We start from the raw sequence: 19,457 nt of genomic DNA on the forward strand, positions 1-19,457 counted from the left end.
TACACCACGGGTAAGACTTGTCTAACGCACGTTAGAAGGATATGGGACACTGACATGTGAGCCCATAATGGTGGGTCCTACCTGTTAGGGACCCACATCGCTCTTATTTTACATAAAATGAGCTATATCCTATACACCATAATCATGCCCAAAATATATCCACGCCACACGGGTATATCCTAGCATGTGTGTGAACAAGATTGGTTGGCTAGCGTCATGTTGTTCATGTGTAACTGTTGACATCAAAATTTAAAACCTGACATCCTGTTGTTATCGGGTGGAGTTATCCATCTACAACTCCACCACCATACATCATCTTTTTCGGTTTTCATTGTAATAGTATGTTTATCAGGTTTTATTTGTTTCGCAGTAATGGTTAAATTGTATTTCAAATACCATGTATTATATTCCAAATAAGGCGTTTTTAATCCGGTGACCGGGGGCGGTGGGAGACAGCCATTTGTGGTAGGGTGTCATCGATTCGGCGGTGTTAGCTAATCGAGAGCGTAGTCATCCTCATGAAATTAGCTTGCAAGGTGAGCCATCACTAAATCTTAACAGGAAACAGGGGTACTTGCAGCTTTGAATTGGCTGATGACACGCTCCTGCAATGCATTGCTGGCCTTGTCCTTGTGTATTAATCACTAGAGCCACATCTCCAGATTTTTTTTAGGAGAAAAGTGTCACTGGGCCAACCTTGCATTCAGACGTAGTACCAGCCAGTCATTAAACGTAAATCATGGCCAAAAACCAAATGATTTGCTGGAATACGGCGTCTTGATGAAGAGAGACTGCAACTTCTTATCCAGGCGACGCGATAGGAAAAACGGATCCGCCTTTATCGGAGGTCTAAATGCTGAGGATGAGAGGACATGTTCAATTTCTGAACCATCCGATTGAAATCCTATGGCTGTGATCAAGTGATACAAAAGGAATGAAACACTGCAAAATTCGCAGAGGCAGTACATCCGAAAAAGGGTAGCCGAAGTACCCCCAAGATACTGTTTGTGTTGCAGTGAACCGATGCTTGTCTTCTGGGACTATGCTTCAAAAATCGTCAACCAAATATCGCTCCCTAGCAGTTTCGTCCTCGGAAACTGACAAAAATGAGTGAAATTCAGATAAATTTTTATCAAAAAATAAATTTAGTTTGATTCTTATTTTTTTAAAAAGAACTTGGGCGATTTACCAAGTGGTTTCTGGCCACAACCAGCTCAAGGCAGCTAATAACTGCGATAACCAAGCGGTAACCGTCCATTTTCCAAACCTGTTTGGGACACAAAACGCTGTAGCGTCTGCAGCTCGTGCGGCGTTTAACACCAAACAAGTTGAGAGAATTCAGGGGGCAAAAGGTGGGAGTCAAGCCGGGTTAGCTTCAACTGCAACAGAGGCTTGTCCGATGCTACCTGACCTAATCTGCATCCGATGCCGGCAAGACGAAGAAACTCCGGCCTAGGGGTGGTCGCAGACACCTGTGCCAACTAAACAGAAAGCAACGCGTACCGGCCAGATCCAACCAATTCTAGGCACATTTAAGTGCTGCTTTGCTTTGTTTTTGTTTCGTTTTGGCCCCAGTGATGTTGCAATTAGATTCTTGACCAGTTCAGAAAGTCCAACTTTAGGTGTTCAAACATGTAATACAGTCTTAATTAATTGCCCGTCTAACTAGTGCTGCAGTATACCTGTCCCATCTTTTTTTTTGATGGCAGCAAGGCCCCAGACCTTATTTTCTGTGGAGACAGGAAACATTAGTTTGGGTATGTATGTATTGCTCGGTTGCTCCTCATCAGATGGGCAATAGTACACTCCAACATTAGAATTCTTTCATATTTTCTCAATGGTCACAGGGGGAGCACCTCCATCTGAATAATGTTCATTAAAAATCTTCATGTTAAACTGTCATTTACACACAACAAAAAAGAATTGTAGGAAAGTAATGTTCTACAGATTTCGGATAACAAAATAAGCTATACACACCAGAGAAGGAAGAGAAGTAGTTAGCCAACAGATTTTGGACCATCCATTGCGTGTGTTGTAAGTTCAGTCTCTGACTTTCAGTTTCAGAGTATAAACCAAGCATTCTTAGGAAAAAGGAGTAATAAAACAGAACAAGGTTAGGAATGCACAAAAACCACCTACTTCCTTTTCCTTTCTCTTGTACAGTACATTTCGCCAAATGTTTGGCCACCCGTGGGGCATGGATCAATATAATCTAAATACAAACAAACAAACAAACCTTCCAACAATCACCTAATGCTTCATACGGGGCACCAAAATGAAAAATAGAGCAGTGGAAATCTCGAGAAATGAGAACGGAAGAAAATAGTCGTCAACAAAGAACCAGGAAAGCTACACAAGGTTTTCATCTGGGGAATTCACAACTTGCCTATTCCGTCATCTATCTATTGGGTAGTTGTTAACTGCAATGATCCATCTTTCTGAAGTTTTAGGCTGAGGCTAGTGAACCGTTCTCTTGAATATTGTCTTGAGGCTTTCCTCCAATCTGTTCCGGCCTTCATCATTGCCGCAAACTCATCATAGCTTATCTTGCCATCCTGAAAGTACAGAACAATGCTATTAATACTTTCAGAGTCATGTGTGCTATGAATCATTATGTCAAAACATTTTGTGCACACCACCAAATTAATTAAACTATTTGAAGAAGAAGAAAAAACTAGCAGTCTATCAATTTCTTAAAACTAGTCAATGAAGAGCCACAAACCTTATCAGTGTCTACATCACGGATGATGGCATTGATAACCTCTTCATGATTTGCTCCCAGGTCATCAGCCAATGATTCACGGAGCTCATCAATTTCAATATATCCACTCTGGTTCCGATCAAAGTATGCAAATGCCTTGTGCAGATGCTCATCGTTGCCAATCTTTCTCAGGTGAACAGATAGAGCAACAAACTCCCCGTAGTCTAAAGATCCATTTCCATCGACATCCGCCTGGCATAACCATGGATAAATAGTAAATATACGAAACCCAGTAGTCATTCACAACAATATTTTGGGAAAAATGCATTCGAGAGCAAATAATCTTTTCTAGTTCAACAAGATATAAAGATAGTTTCCCATTTTTTTCCCAAAATTTGGAGGGGTGTTTGGGGAGAGAGGAAGAAGGGTGGCTTAGGGTAACTCACAGCATCCATCAGTATTTGGACATCTGCATCAGCCATTTGGTGCCCAAGTTTATGCAGGCCAAGCTTCAGCTCATCAAAATTAATCATATTATCTTTGTTGAGATCCATCTTCTCAAACATGTCCTTTATACCAGCAACCTCTTCTACCGAAAGATGCTCAGCTATGACCTGTAGTAAAACAAAATGTGAGAATCCAGAGCAAACAAGACTACTATTGAAAAGCCATAGTTAGGTTTGAGGGTCAGGTCAGGCTGAGGAGTATACCCTAAGTGCATGCTTCTTGAACTTGTTCATCACAGAGAATTGTTGAAGTCTGGCCTTAACAGTTTCACCTAAATTTACATTTGGAGCCTTCTTAATGTTCTGTAACCAAGGATGATCTGGAAGAAATACAAGATAAGGTTGTCAGCCAAAAACAACCAAGTTAAATGATATAAGGGATAACATCTTCAGAAAATCATTAAGCTTTATCATTTCTTTACTCATCCTTTTGCAAGGTCTGTGATATCTTGGATTAGAAGTTAACAAGTTATAGATCTTTGTAACTCAGAACCACCACATTTTCAAGCTTGAAAATTTTTGGTATTGTTAAAGAACAAAAGAAATACCAATGGTTGGAAAGTTTCTGTATCAGTCAAGAACAGAAGGAAAAAAATACAATATATTCAACCAGTGTGCAAATTGATTATTACCAAGCACTTGTTGAGCATTTAGCCGCCGCCTAGGGTCTGGATTGAGCATTCCCTTGACAAGATCCTTTGCATTATCTGAGACCCTTGGCCATGGGTCTCTCTTGAAGTCAATGACAGAACGGATAATTGCCTGAGCAACACCCTGTTCAGTTTCTGCATTATAACATGGAAACAAAAGAAGGATCAGGAATAGCATTCAACATTACAACATTGCCAGGTCTACAACAGAGACAAAAGTAAAGATTGACAGTTTCTAATGTCGCAGACTGCATTAGTGCAGAAATGTGATCAGAAGAGGTCAACTTCTATACACTAAATACGTAGTATTTAATTTAGTTTATACATTTGGTTATCAGAATTGAAGAATTCATGTACAAAACTAACCTGCCCAAAATGGAGGGACTCCACAAAGAAGAATGTAAAGGATCACTCCTGCACTCCAAACATCAACCTCGGGGCCATAATTTCTCTTTAGCACCTCAGGAGCCATGTAATAAGGACTTCCGACAATCTCAGTGAACCGTTCACCTGCACATAATCAATAATCACTTAATTAGCCCATCGGAAAAATATATACACGCACGTATACAATGTGAATAGACAACTTAAGGTAAGCCCTTCTAGAGGCACTGTGAAGTCATCATTTGACAACTGAGAACTGACTGACAAATTAAAACAGCACGCTTGAGATATAGGAAATAAGGACATTGCAACTGTTAGACTGTACCTGGGGTGAAAAAAACAGACAGGCCAAAATCAATTGCCTTCAGAGCTGCAGTTTCCTTCTTGTTTGCAAACAAGAAATTCTCTGGTTTGAGGTCCCGGTGCATCACTCCATGCTTATGGCACATCTGATGTTTTACAGACAGACAAAAATACACGTTATTCATCACACTATGGAAGAAAAAAGAAGTTGCAACAATCTAGTTACCAATTCAAAGAGGCAGGCATGGATAACTAACTAAAACCGAAACTGATCAGAGTCTAATTAATCAGACAAATAGACAACAGAATCATCTGGCATGTAGCAAAAGAAAACGATTCCCACATTATTGGAGAAACAAAAGCAGATAAAAACATGAACTTTTCAGTTGTTGTCATCTAGTAACAATTCTACCATAAATCTCCACCAGTGAACTCGATTTCTTTTCATTATACTGTGAGACTACCTCATCGATAACGACGACAAGAAATCAAACAGGATCATTTCAGAAAATACAGTAGAAAGCAACGAAGGAATAGAGAAATCACCGAAGCTACCAATCTCACCTGCACGACCTCGACGATGGTGCGGGTGACCAGCGCGGCGGCGCGCTCGGTGTAGTGGCCCCGGGCGACGATCCGGTCGAAGAGCTCCCCGCCCTCGCAGAGCTCCATGACGAGGTGGACGGCATTGTCGTCCTCGTAGGTGTCCCGGAGCGTGACGATGTTGGGGTGCTTGGGGAGGTGGCGCATGATGTCCACCTCCCGGCGCACGTCCTCGATGTCCACGGCGGTGCGGAGCTTCTTCTTGGAGATGGACTTGCACGCGTAGGCGTCCCCCGTCTCCCGCTCCGTGCAGAGGTAGGTGACCCCGAACTCGCCGCGCCCGAGCTCCCCGCCCAGCTCGTACCGCGCGGCGATGTCCCGCCCCGTCGGCTCGCGCAGCACCACCAGCCTGTGCCCCGACGGCGCCGACGACCGGTTGTACTCGATCGAGAACGGGTTCGGCTTCTTCCCCTTCTTCTGCTGCTGCTGCTGCTGCTTCGGCTCCTTCTGCTTCTGCTTCTGCTCCTGCTGCTGCTTCTTCCTCCCGCGGCCGCTGCCCTCCGGCGTCACGCAGCAGTTGCCCATCTCGCTTCAGCCAAGATCCGCGCGACGCAAGAACCCCCCGCGAATCAAAGATCTGCGGCGAGTGGGAGGCCAAGAAATGGCGGCGTGACGCGTTGGGGGAGGGAGGAGAAGGAGGCGAGAGGGGGGAGGAGGAGGAGGAGGGGGTTAAATTGGGAGGTGGGGTGGATTCGGTGGGGAGACGGGGTCAGCCGTGGCGGCGGCTGGGGGGCGTGTGGGAATCCGCCAGTGGTAAAGCCAACGACGAGGCCGCGGAGGAGGGGAGGGGAGGAGGAAGGTAGGAGAAGACGGGGTGCTGGTCAAAGATCTCCCTCTCTCACTCGGCTCTCTCGGCTCTCCTTTTTGCATCCTTTGCCCTCTTCTCTTCTCCCTAGTTTTTTTCTTTTTCTTTACTTTTTTTTTCCTTTTCCTCTCATTTTTTAAGGGACATTTAACTTATTGCCACTTTTAAGCTGTAGCAATTAATTATTTGTCACTCGTTTTATATGACATGTGAACTGTCGTGTCTCTATGATATATGGGTCCAGTGATAAATAATTTAACACCACTTGTAGGAGTGGCAAATATTTAATTAATTCTTTTTTTTAAGCTCTTCCTTTTCCTCTCGTGTTTATTTTCCCCTCTGTTCCCCTTGCTTGTGCTATGGTGTGTGTACCAATGGTTTTATGTTAAAGTAGTTGTTTAGGGCATTGGTAATGTGTGTGTTGATTATTGTTTTTTATTAATAAAGATTATTAAAATGTATGTAAGAAAAGCTTTTAAGAAATTATTAATGACATTTTTGCGTACCAAAGCTTTGGGACGAGTCTATATTATACCTTTTATAACTGTCAGATTTATCTAAAAACACCACTCAACTATAAAAATGGACACTTTATGTCACTCTACTATGAAATTAGACAATTTACACTTACGCCACTCAAGTATTAAGATATGAGAAAATACCCTCTAAGAGTAATACAATTCGGTTTTGGGGGTGATTTTTTAAAAACATTTTGACATCCAAATAATTTTTTTCTTATTTGTATCGCACCCAATTAGTAAGATATGTAAAAAAATCAATATAAATAAAAACATGTATTTTGTTTTTCTCTTATCATGAAACCACCATCAAAATCAAGTTGTATTGTCCTTAGGAGAGGTATTTTGCCCTTTTTATTAGTTAGGAGTGTACAATATCCGGTTGCATAGTTTTTAAACAAACCCGATAACTGAGTGATGTAATATAGGCTTATCCCTACATTTTAATATATTTTCATGCATTAATTGGTTAAGATTTTGATGTTTACCTAAAAAGTCTTAAATTGATAACTGTTTAAGAAGGGACTATGTTGATTGTGTTGCTTCTCTCGTTTTCCTCTTTATCTCGTCTGATGATCTTGTTTTCTGGTATTCCCCCCCCCCCCCCCCCCATCTGATATTTTTGTTTTTTTGTGGTCCTGGTGTGGCGTTGTTTATGAGGAAAATGACTTTGAACAAAGTTTTCATGAAGTGATTGAATAGGACTAAAAGATAAGGAGAGGGTTAGGTGGGTGATTAAAGTGACATTAAGCAGCATTTGTCCAGGTTTGCTGCCTAATCATAAGGGGGCAACTTGACGCTTTGATGGGTACGGGAAGGTAGTTTAATCAGATTGTGGAAAAATCTAGCTGATGGTTAATGCTAATCGGTTTAGCTATTGGTACTAAGATGGTGTAATTTCAACGATAAATCAAGAAAAAAGTTGGTCGTACTCTTGTTGTAACACCAGGATATTCTTTTTCACTTCCTGATAGAGTTGTGAATTTATTTTTCGAAATAGACCCTCGTTGTAAATTGTAACCACTTGTGTTCTGACAACTCCTGTTACAGAAAACAAATCTAGCGTCACAGTTTTACTGATATGGTGGTTAGTCGTGAATTATCCGAATATACATTTCCTTCTGCTTTGCAACATCAGTGTATCAGTATTCAGTCAAGGTTTTGAGGGGCGACTAATTCTCGCCTAATTTGGGATTGGTTCTTTCTTTTTGGCTACTGCATGCCTGCTGTATCAACTCCTGCTTGTCATATACATCTATATGTCAACTTCCAAAAAGAAAGCATCCTTGTGTTCAGCTAAAATTTCTTCTGAAACATTTGCAGATTCAACAGAAAGTCAATCGAAGCCAATTCAACACAAAGTCCATGGGCAATGTTACACACGAGGGAATTGACAGCTGAAATGTGAAAGTGCGTAATTCCTCAGTTGTTCAACGGCCTCCTATTTTTTTGCGCAACTGCATGCGTTGCGTACGTTTTCACAAGCTGAATTTGTTCTTTAGCTTGTCGAGAAGAACGTCCACTCAAAAGTTTTAGCTTCAACTGTGGAACTAGTATTAGTATTTGTTCTTTAACTGTGGAGTAGTTGCTATCCTGAACATTTTGTAGAGTTTAAAAATTTTGGTCAAATCTTTGTACTACTTCCGCCGGTTCCACAGTTCTTAATGTGTCAAGGTTATAGATACCACATACCTAATAGTAGTCGACTAAATCTCGGCAGGACCCACCACATACCATGTCTTATATGGAAACAACCTCCGGATATAGGAGGAGTTCCACATAAGAAAAGATGAATAGAGTTTCTACATGGAAACGATAAGGACTACTCGGATTGTATCCATATTGGTCTCCCTAGTTCTACTTGAACAAGGGGACACCTATGGGTATAAATACAAGACCCCCTAGGAGAAGAGAGGACACGGAATAATAGATCAAGACACATCAACATACAAGCCAACATGCGCCAAGATAAGACGCCGGATATCGACTTCAAAGATAAGCATGGCCAGTCCCCTACGGTGTTTACGAATACTGTTAGGAGAGACATCGCGCTGTCTCTGATCTCGCCGGGCACGAACTCGAGGAGGAAGACTACCCTGTTTTCGACTACGGGATGGTTTCATGTCCGCCATATCGACAACAGTTAGATAGGCTACCCCAAATATTGCACTGGTGTGATTATGGTGAATAAGAGCAACGACCGGCTTTGGCCAACATGATGTAGGGCTATTATCTGACAATTCAAGGGTCCGAACCTGTATAAAAATCCTCATCTCTGTCTCTTTTATCTAAGTCTCGCATATATCCTGGCACCAACGATTCCCATACTATGCAAATACCGGAATCGCGACATTAAACGCCGACATAATGTTTTGGATAAAATTAAGATCAAAATTTTACAACTTTAAACTTCACACATATTTAACTTTAAGACACTATAACATATAACATATAAAGTACTATAATAAAAGTAAAAATATATACCATCCCTCCATAAAAAATTCAAACATAGCTATAAATTTGGACACACATGTGTTTCTTTCTATGTAGAATTAGGTTTCTTTAAAACAGAGAGAGTATACCTATTATATATATCATAATAGAAAAATATAGTTCAAGATATATTTTAAAGACCGTGTTATTGTTTAAAACGTTAAGAATTATATAGCTAGAGAGGATATGTACTGTACGACGGAATTCTGGTGGTGTTCTTTTCTCCTGAAGATAAAGATGAAGATTAAGTTTTTTACGTAAAATAAGGTGGTATTAATGTATGATTTATTGAGATTTAATTATTACAAATTTAAAAAACATATTAATATGATATTTTAGAGGAACTTTCATATAGAAAGTTTTCGCACGAAACATACCGTTTAGCAGTTTGAAAAGCATGCCACGAAAATCTTAATCTTCATCCAACTCTTATCGGAGAGAAGAACTTGGGCATGTTTAGATCCCCTGGTAAAATTTTATATCATGTCACATCGAATGTTTGGACACATGTATGGAGTATTAAATATAAACGAAAAAAATAACTAATTACACAGATTGCGTGTAAATTGTGAGACGAATCTTTTGAGCCTAATTGCGTTATGATTTGATAATGTAGTGCTATAGTAAACATTTACTAATGACAGATTAATTAGGCTAAATAAATTCATCTCGCGGTTTACAGATAGATTCTGTAATTTGTTTTGTTATTAGACTATGTTCAATATTTCAAATATGTGTCCGTATATCTGATGTAACACGCCAAAATTTTATACCCGTGGATCTAAACACAGCATAAGTTTGAACCCATTTTCCTATTTGAAGCAGACGTGGCCACTCGTTCATCTTTTTCATGTTCCACGCGGTGGGTTCTGTGGCTGTTGCCCGTGTTCCTTAACTGTCACAGGCTCACAGCTCACATCGTCATGGTTTTTCATCCACTACTCGTAGAGATCCACTTCTCATGAATTCATGGCCGGGGGTCGCTGTCTGCACGAACCGGGCATTTATGTTTCCGTGTTGTCTCGCCTTGCATCCGGTGGATGCTAAAAGCGCCCCAGCCGAAGAGCGTGCCAAGAGAACAGCAAGGGAAAGGGACACGGTCAGGTGTTCACACCCTCTGCGGTGGTGTTATTTATTTATTTATTTATTTTGTTAAGATACATATTTTACCTTTATTTTGTTAGCAATTTTTTTCAATCGGTTTAACAGTATGTTTTTTTCCAGATAATTTTCTATATAAAAACTGTTTTAAATATCAAACAAATCTATTTTTCAAGTTTACAATAATTATAACTAATCATATGTTAATTGTTTTTTCATTTTACGTGATCTTACTACAACATCATTGTTTCACCTATTCTTATACTTATTTGTATCGCTTATTGTAAATAAAAAATAATCTATAGCATGTTCTTAACGGTAAAAGGCAAATGTTATAAAATACTATTTATAAGTGTGTTAATCTTCGTCTTCATCTGACCAAGTTCAAATGGGACCTGTGTCTCGCGGTTTCGTGGTACTAGTTAAGATCCTACACGGAGTATTCGGTGCATATATAGTGACTTGGTAGTCATATCATGTGGGTGAGATTTCTCGTGGAATTATGTGATCTACCACAGGACTTTAAGTGAGTAGTTGTGTGTGTGGTATGAGATTGCGTTGCACCGTTCATGAGCTCAAGGCTGCACCATAGGTCAAGAGTTTGAATTCTGTTCCTACCTGAATGTGAAATAGAAGGATAAAAAGAGCAGGTTTGTACATTTTCTCGAAGAAATTGTCAGGTTTTCGATCACTTGGAAAATACCATAAAATTAATGGCTAGGATTACTCGAGATTCGTGGATACAATAACCTTATCCCCTCATATTCTTCCCCGCAAGCTCGTCCGCTCATTCTCATTTCATTTGATGCCTTAGAGATTGAAGCGCTTGCCGTCGTCTCCCCTGCCCGACTACAACGCCCCTCCCCGGTCTCACCGACTAACCGGAAAGCGTGAAAGTTATTAGTAAGGCCCAACACACCAGTCGGCCTCCTCCTTTTCCTTCTCGTCCTCCCTAAGTTGGGTGGCGACACTATTCCCCACCCCTGCCTTGCCTCACCTCCTTTGAGCTGGATACATCGTCAACCCCACCCACCGCTATCCTTCATCCATGTGACTTCAGTGACACCCCCCGTCCACTGCCGTCACCCAAAGTCATCCCTCTGAACCCCAGGGAATCCCCTCCCACCTCTGCCCCCACCCTAACGCTAAACTCTAACCTCACAGCCATCTCATTATTGTCATCGAAGAAGAGCACATCATCGCCGGGAAGTCACCATCACAAGTGGGTCATATTTTTTCTCCCCACCCTACCCCAGCACACAAATCAATTCTTGAAGACAACTCCCTATCGGTCAGGGAGCATGTGAGGTCTCACCTTATAACTAGCAAATCGCTTTGTCAAATTACATCTTACATTTTATATTTTATATAGAGGAAAGGCACATACATGACTGTTTTTATATAGAGGAAAGGCACATACATGACTGTGTTTCCTAAATTCTGATCATTTTTATATCAACTATAGATAGACAATTTTACTCCAATTAATTTGTCTTGTCCAATGAACATGGACACTTGTTCATGTTCTTATCCAGGTTCATTTTAGTGTTTTAGGACATGTCATATTCTATCCTAGTTTTTTTTTTAACCGAGGAGTAATTTAAACGTAACTTGTGCAGTGAAGCAAGCGGTCAGTGCTGCAATCGGCTGAGCAGCAGGTCTCTTCCCTGATAGCACGAATTTCAAAGCATATCGGATGGCAAAAAAAATAAAAAAAATCTAGCCCTATTTACAGCAGGTACAATAGCAGACTATAAGCCAGCTATAAATAAATTTCGAGGAGATAAAAGAAAAGAGTGAAGAGCAGCGAGCTACAAATTTGTAGCCAGCTGTAGCACGGACTCCAAGATGTAATGTGTATATGACAGGTGAGAGCATATATCTATTAACTTATTAAAGGAATAGAAAAAGGAGCCTCTACGTTCGCTCTCACGGCCTAGAAATTATCATATTAATCGGAAAAAAGAAAAACAGAGTCCATATAGAAATATAATTTAGAAATAGTTGAAATTCGGAATTAAAAAAAATATTGGAAGAGGTGACTACAGTCCATATAGAAATACAATTTAGAAATAACTGAAATTCAAAATTAAAAAAAAGAATATTAGAAGAAGAGTATAGAGTCCATATAGAAATACAATTAAGAAATAATAGAAATTCGGAATTAAAAATAATGAATATTAGAAGTAGAGTATAGAGTCCATATAGGAATATAAAACTAACTAAAATTCATAATAAACATAATAAAATTAAAAGTAGAGTTTAGAGTCCGTATAAAAATGCAATTTACAAATAAATAAAATTCAAAATAAAAAAAACATGGGAAGAAGAGTTTAAAATCAATATAGGAATAGTAACTAGAATTTGAAATCAAAAATTAAAGAATATTGAAATATAAGTTTAGAGTTCACTTAGAAATACAATTAAAAATAATAAAAATTTAGAATTAAAAATAAATAATATTGAAAGAAGAGCCTAGAGTCTATATAGAAATACAATTAACAGATAACAAAAATTCGGAATTAAAAAAAAAAAGAAATATTGAAAGAAAAGTCTAGAGTCCATATAGGAATATAATTTAGAAATAAATAAAATTTTATATTAAAAATAATTAATAACTAACACGTATATAAAATACAATATAAACATTACAGATTAGTAGTTTCGTAAAGTTAGTAAAAAATTTAAAATTATGTTAAAATTTTAATATATTTTAATAATAAATTCAGAAAACATATATGCTATTATATGAGATAAAATATAATGATATTAGTCGCGCAATCTACGCGGCCACTATGCTAGTTAATAGTGTAGTATATGTTTATAGGTAACTATCATATAAATTGGCTATTAAATTGCCTATAGATAATTTGAAGCTAGTAGCGAGCTATACTATTAAACTTGCACTTAGGTTGTGTTTAGATTCAAGGTTGAAAATTTTTACCGTGTCACATCGGATATACGGACATACATTGTCTAATAACAAAATAAATTACAGAATCCGTCAATAAACCGCGAGACGAATTTATTAAGCCTAATTAATCTATCATTAGCAAATATTTACTGCAACACCACATTGTTAAATTATGGAGCAATTAGGTTTAAAAGATTCGTCTCGCAAATTAGTCACAATTTGTGTAATTAGTTATTTTTAGCCAATATTTAATATTTAATGCAGATGTTCTGTGACAGGGTGAAAAATTTTAGGGTGATCTAAAACAGGGTTTTATTCTCGACGGTACAATACCAAATCCGTCTATTATATTCGCGCGAATATGCTCGGCCAGTCCGCCTGTCACGCGAGGCATGAGAAGGGCGACCGAGCCGGGTGGAGCTGAGCGAGTGGTGGTGCTGCTGCAGCCGCCGCCGCCGCCGCCGCCTGCAGGCGTGCTGAAAACAAGTCCATGCCATGGTGGACGAGAACACTGTGGACGTGGTCAGCCATGGATGGTGGCGATTTGGACAGCCTCGCGACCACGACATATACTAGTAGTACTCACATATATACGACGACTAGCCAAAGGTGATTGCTTTAATCAAACACCGGCGATGTTCGCGTTCCTCTGGAAGTTGGTGCAGTTTCTCTCCTCCTCCTCCTCTTCTTTTTTAATTTTTCGTCCCTAAAGAACAGAAGAAGTCTCATGTCTAAAGTGATACTCTTCGAGTCTTGACGGCCAGAATTGTCAAACTGTGTGATCCAGAAGCAAGATAAAGAAAGGGAGTATACGGTCCAGAAACACGTTAATAAAGGGAAAGGAAAAGGGTTGTCTATTCTTGCTTCAGTCTGACTGTGCTTGCCGTGTCCGTCGCATTGCCGTCGTGGTCAAACAAACGCCCCAATGGAAGCTGTAAACCTCATTCAGTCAACAAATAATGTGAGATCAGAACTGGCTCACCTAATTCGGAAGATAGGTGAGTTGATCTTAGGAAACAGGGAAATAACTATTAAGAAAGTGTTACGATGCCAGAATAGTGTTAGTCACTTCCTAGCTAATAGGGGTCGGACTGTATCTCGATCTGAGTTTTGGCCAGACAACACTTGTAACCTCGTAACACACCTGGTGTGTGAGGATTCTTTGATTGATTAATGAAATTTTCCTTTTTCCCCGGAAAAAAAAAACAAACGCCCCAATGGAAACATCTCCCGTTGCTAACGCGTGAATAGACATGTGTTCCCAACTCCCAAGTTTTCCAGGTAGGACCTGCTCTCTATGGTTCGGGGCCATATATCGCCTTTTGATCGATAACCACGAAATCTGTGAATTTCAGGCAGATTAATTATTTATCCAAAATAAAATAAAATAAAATTTAGTATGATTTTTTATGAATTTAGTGAAATTATTAAATGGCTTTCGATGTGTAAGCACTATGACAGTGTTTCTCTCCACTTGTCTGCCACTCCGTCTAAAAAAAATATAACCTTAGTGAGTTTTTTTTTTTCGAATGGAGTACTTTCATTACTTGGTCATCGAGCGGGCAAAAAAGCAAACTACTCCAAATTCCAAAATGGGAGTGGCAGCCGATACAAAGACAAGCGGTGGACTTGTGGGCCTGTGGCTTGTGGGTGATCAGCCCGGATGGCTTGCTTTTCTGTTAGTGGGCTGGGAGGTGAAGGCGATAAGCTTAGGTGGGCCGGCTTGCTGCTACGCTCGACAGAAAGCGGGCTGGGCAAGATGGGGAGGCAGGCCGTGGCTAACGCTTGATCTCTTTTTGTGGCCTCTTGCCTCATGGGTGGCTTTTAGTGTGAGAAATGAACAAGGCTACGAAGCAGTACTTTGTTGCCCTCTTTAGCCGCTCCTTCCATCGATTTCAACTGTCAATAGTGTCATTCGCTACAGATCTCGACGCCAAACCAAAAAAAAAAAAGTTTCGAGCCAATGTTGGAACCTCTGGAAGGTAGACTTTTCGAAATGGAGGACGATCAGATGCGTAATGGAAGGGGAAAACAGAGTATAAGATCGCACCACTGAGCAGTGAGCATGAGGGTTCGGCTTTCCGTGACAGGTACTATTGGTGCACGCGTTGGAGGGGACGAGAGTTGCAAAATGCCGGATGAAAGAGCTTCACGACTTCACGTGTGGTTTGGTTTTTATTTACTCGACGGGTCCCTACACGATGCTACTGCTACACATGAACGTGATGCGCGTGTCATCCGCCTCGTACAGTCGTACCTCCAATGTACCGCCAGGCGGTGCGCACGCCGGCAAAATCCTTTCGGTCACAGGTTCACGGCCGGTAACACTCGTACACGGTCACACGGATACGTACATCTCGGAACAATTTGATGCGTTCGGGTCATCTGAAATTAATAAGTGTAGTGCTTCATTCTCGTTGTAACTTGTAACCCATAATTGTGCTTCTTACTAGTGTTTTTTGTTCCCTTCCTGGAGCAACAATGCCCATCAGAGAGAGGGGAGACTGCAGTTCACAGCCGTGCGCCAGACATTCCCAGTGTCCCAGCACCGTGTACCCTCTTTCTCGTTAACGATCGATTGAGCAAAATTAATGGGACTCGGTGTTGGGCTGGAGACTGGAAGACAGGCACTTCCTAGTATGTAAACGTAACACTTATCAAAGCATCCTGCTTTAAGCTAGCCTCTAACCCGGCCTCATTAAGTTAGCCCAATTTCCTGGCCCATGTACGCAGATAGGCTAGATCTATTATATTACTAAGACAACTCGAAAAAAAGACACCACGTTTACCGTGGAGGCTAGAAATTCCCATTACACCGTTGGATTGTAAGAGGCATAGATTTCAATGTCTGAGATTTAACACAAACTTGGCATGTTAACTGAATTAGAATCAATCTCTAACTAGGACCTTTACATGCAAACGGACTCAAAATAGTTTTGTCCAATTTCCTAAACTTAAGTTAGGTTCTAGATTAGTTAGGCTATAATGTATAGTAGCAACGGAAATCCACAGCAGCAGGTCGAGCCGCGCGGCTGCACGATGAGCAGGAATTGGACGATGCATGTCAACAAACAGAAGGAACGATGGCATGTGCACAGCAGCTAGCCAGGTGCACACCTTAAGCGATACAATTAAAAAGTTTTCCTTTGAAAATATAGGTTCCAAAATAAACTTAAAAATAAAATTTGGAATAAAAATATAATACCAATAATAAATATGTAAATATTCTTTGCCAAATATGTATATTTATCTATATATATTATTAAGATAGCTTTAGAAAAATCATCAGAGACATAAAAAAAGTAGAAATCTTTATTATTAAGACAACTCGAAAAGAATGTGCCATATTTATTCTAAAGGATATAAATTATCACATTAATCGAAGAATAAATTCCAAGCCATTAGACTGTGGTAGAACCAAATTAGAACGGTGAAGATTGATAACATAAATATATGTAATATAATTGTATCTTTAGAACTAAACAATGGTATATAGAGGAGTACAGTGACAGCATTTGATGAGGCTTCTAAATATTATAAAAATGAAACGAAACAAGATAATAAACTCTAAAAAGTACAAGGTCCAATTATTAAAGGTTCGGGACTTTTAAAAAGTAAAAAGAACAATGAAAATAATGTTCTAATTTAAAATCTCAATGACAATAAAGAGAGGAGGAAGCATGCGAGCCATAGAATAGTACAATGGCAAAACCGATAATTGTTTGGTGGGACTTCTATAAAGTAAAAAAATGAACTCAAACAATAATTATGTTTGATTTTTAGAATCCCAATGACAATAAAGAGTGGAGGCAGCAGACGGGCCATAGAAGAGTATAGTGGTAGTGTTTGATGAGACTTCTAAAAATATAAAAATGAAACTCAACGAAACAATAAACTCTAAAAACTACCAGGTCCTATTTTTAAAGATTCGGAACTTCTAAAAAGTAAAAAAAATGATAATAATGTTCGATTTTAAAATCTCAACGACAATAAAGAGGGGAGGCAGCGGACAGGCCGTAGAAGAGTACAGTGGCAAAGCCGCTAACGGTTTGGCGGGAGTTCTAGAAAGTAAAAAATGAACCCAAACAATAATTATGTTCGATTTTAAAAATCCCAATAACAATAAAGAAAGGAGGCAACGGATGGGCAATAGAGGAGTAAAGTGGCAGTGTTTGATGAGATTTCTAAAAATTATAAAAACGAAACCCAAAGAGACACTAAACTCTAAAAATTATAAGATCAAAATTTTAAAGTTTCCAAGGAGAATGAATAGGAATAGTGATAGATCGAGCAAGCAAATAAAGAATAGGGTAACTTTTAAAAACTATAAAATTAAACACGAAGATGATATGATTTGATTTTTAAAAGTTTTAAAATAATGAGATAACTATTTATTCAATAAATTTTAAGTAAAATCATATTAAAAATAGATAATTTTATATGGATGCTAGCCGCGCAATTACGCGGGCCACTAGCTAGTTCTTATTATCCCAGACAGGCAGCATCATGCAGAAAGTGGGGTATCCTACCACTTTACAGTAGATCCACAGTACACGGTGTACTGAGTTGAGTTCAAAAAGGAGGTGTACCCAGTTAGCGCTCGCAAGTACGAGTACAAGAACGAAAGGCAAATTATATCAAACACTTATCATTTCGATGATACATTAGGGCGATCCATAACGTACATTCACGATACACACACTTGCATCATCATCATCATCGTACTCCATACACGGTACACGTACGCACACGTACACACGGCTCCCTCGTTTCGTACAATCTGAAGGAGAGTCGACCACGCACGCGTGCAGGCACTCTACCTTGGTTACAATTTGTACTAACGTAAACCCGCCCAGTACCCTGCACGGCTGCACCCGTCGTACCGTGTACTACACGGCCACGTCCCCGTACGCGAAAAAACACCAAACACGTATACCGTTACGCACCCCGGGCTCCACCTTACGTGGCAGCATCAGCTCGCCGGCGGTGATGGATGGATGGATGCTCACGATTGGTGGCACCCGCCGAGCGGGGCGCCGCCGGCGCACTGGTTGTGCTCGTACGGCTTGCAGCCGTGGCGGATGACGCCGTGCAGCCTCGGGAGCGGGCCGCAGAGGCGGTTGTAGCTGAGGTCCAGCGTCTGCAGCGTGGAGAGCGCGGCGAGGGAGCGTGGCACGGTGCCCCTGATGCGGTTGTGGCTGAGGTCCAGGTAGGTGAGCTCCGGCGGGAAGACGAGCTTGCTGAGGTCGAAGTCGAGGTCGTTCCACGAGAGGTCCACCTTGCCGATGGGCCGGCCGGCGGCGAAGAGGAAGGAGGCGTCGCCGGTGAGGCGGTTGTGCGAGAGGTCGACGGTGTTGATCTCGTCCTGCGCGTCGTCGCGCGGGATCGGGCCGGTGAGCTGGTTGTAGGAGAGGATCAGCGACCTGAACTGCCCCTGCACGAGCCCCGCCGGGATGCAACCCGTCAGCTTGTTGCTGCGGAGGTCAAGCGACCGGAGGTTCGGGAGGTCGGAGAAGGAGTTCGGGATGGGGCCGGTCAGGCTGTTGTGGGAGAGGTCGACGGAGTCGAGGCTGCGGATCCGCGCGAGCGAGTCCGGGATGACGCCGGAGACGTTGGTGTGGGAGATGGTGAGGAACTGGAGGTTGGAGAGCGCGGTGAGGCACGCCGGGATGGGGCCGGAGAGGCCCGGGAGGCGGAACAGCGACAGCGACATGAGCGCCGTCAGCCCCGCCACGGCGGACGGGATCTGGCCGCGGACGTCGTTGGCGCCGTCGATGAAGACGTTGTTCACGCGCCCGGCCTCGTCGCACCGGACGTGGTCCCACTCGCAGCAGTCCGCCGACGCCAGGGACCACGTCGACAGCGTCGCCGGGTTTCCCAGCGACTGCTTCACTCTCATCAGCGCCTGCTTGTCGCTCGGCGGGCATCGCACCGCCCTCGCCGGCGCCGCCGCGACGGCCACCGCCAGCAAGACGGCGAGCATGAAAGAGGCGGTGGACGCCATTGTATCTACCTGAACTAGGCTCGTGTGGCTGGAGCTGGCTTGAGTCTGTGTGAGTGAGTGCGGGAGTGATGAGCTCTCGAGGGTGGTATAAAAAGAGCCGCGCGTGGAGGCGTCAGGATCAGTGTGCATGCATGATGGGATAAACGATACATTTTCCTCCCATTTTTTTTCTCTCTCCCTCTCATATCCTTTTTTTGACCACCCATCGAACCGGGACATGCTTGGGCTCGGGGCCTCGGACACCGAGACGGCCAGCGGTGCGGTGGTACTACGAGCGGACACGAGAAGGATTCGCGGTGAATGATGAGTGAAAACGAATCAATCCCTGACACCGCAACATGCCAAACGCACACACACGCACAGGCACAGAGATAGGTGGTGCCGTGGTGGTGATAACCGGGAAGCATCGCCGTGGGTTCGGCCACGGCCGGCGCGTGATTGGTGCGTGCATGATTAGCAATGGCATGTGGGATGG

At 41.7% G+C, this 19,457-nt stretch overlaps 2 protein-coding genes across 2 annotated transcripts; both read right to left on the bottom strand.

The window, feature by feature from the left end:
- Positions 1-2,121: 2,121 nt before the first annotated feature.
- LOC127779490 (calcium-dependent protein kinase 20) lies at positions 2,122-5,979 on the bottom strand. Its single transcript, XM_052306281.1, has 8 exons — positions 5,109-5,979; positions 4,567-4,690; positions 4,224-4,367; positions 3,840-3,992; positions 3,412-3,527; positions 3,148-3,315; positions 2,723-2,953; positions 2,122-2,555 (listed from the first exon to the last, which is right to left on the bottom strand). Exons 1-8 carry the CDS (start codon positions 5,670-5,672, stop codon positions 2,403-2,405), a joined length of 1,653 nt encoding a protein of 550 aa, XP_052162241.1. The 5' UTR covers positions 5,673-5,979; the 3' UTR covers positions 2,122-2,402.
- Positions 5,980-17,601: 11,622 nt separating this feature from the next.
- Positions 17,602-19,057, bottom strand: LOC127780578 (polygalacturonase inhibitor 1). The gene has a single exon (XM_052307501.1). It carries the CDS (start codon positions 18,980-18,982, stop codon positions 17,984-17,986), a length of 999 nt encoding a protein of 332 aa, XP_052163461.1. The 5' UTR covers positions 18,983-19,057; the 3' UTR covers positions 17,602-17,983.
- Between the last annotated feature and the right edge of the window lie 400 nt (positions 19,058-19,457).

This window comes from Oryza glaberrima, chromosome 7 (assembly GCF_000147395.1).
Source record: "Oryza glaberrima chromosome 7, OglaRS2, whole genome shotgun sequence".
Taxonomy (NCBI): domain Eukaryota; kingdom Viridiplantae; phylum Streptophyta; class Magnoliopsida; order Poales; family Poaceae; genus Oryza; species Oryza glaberrima.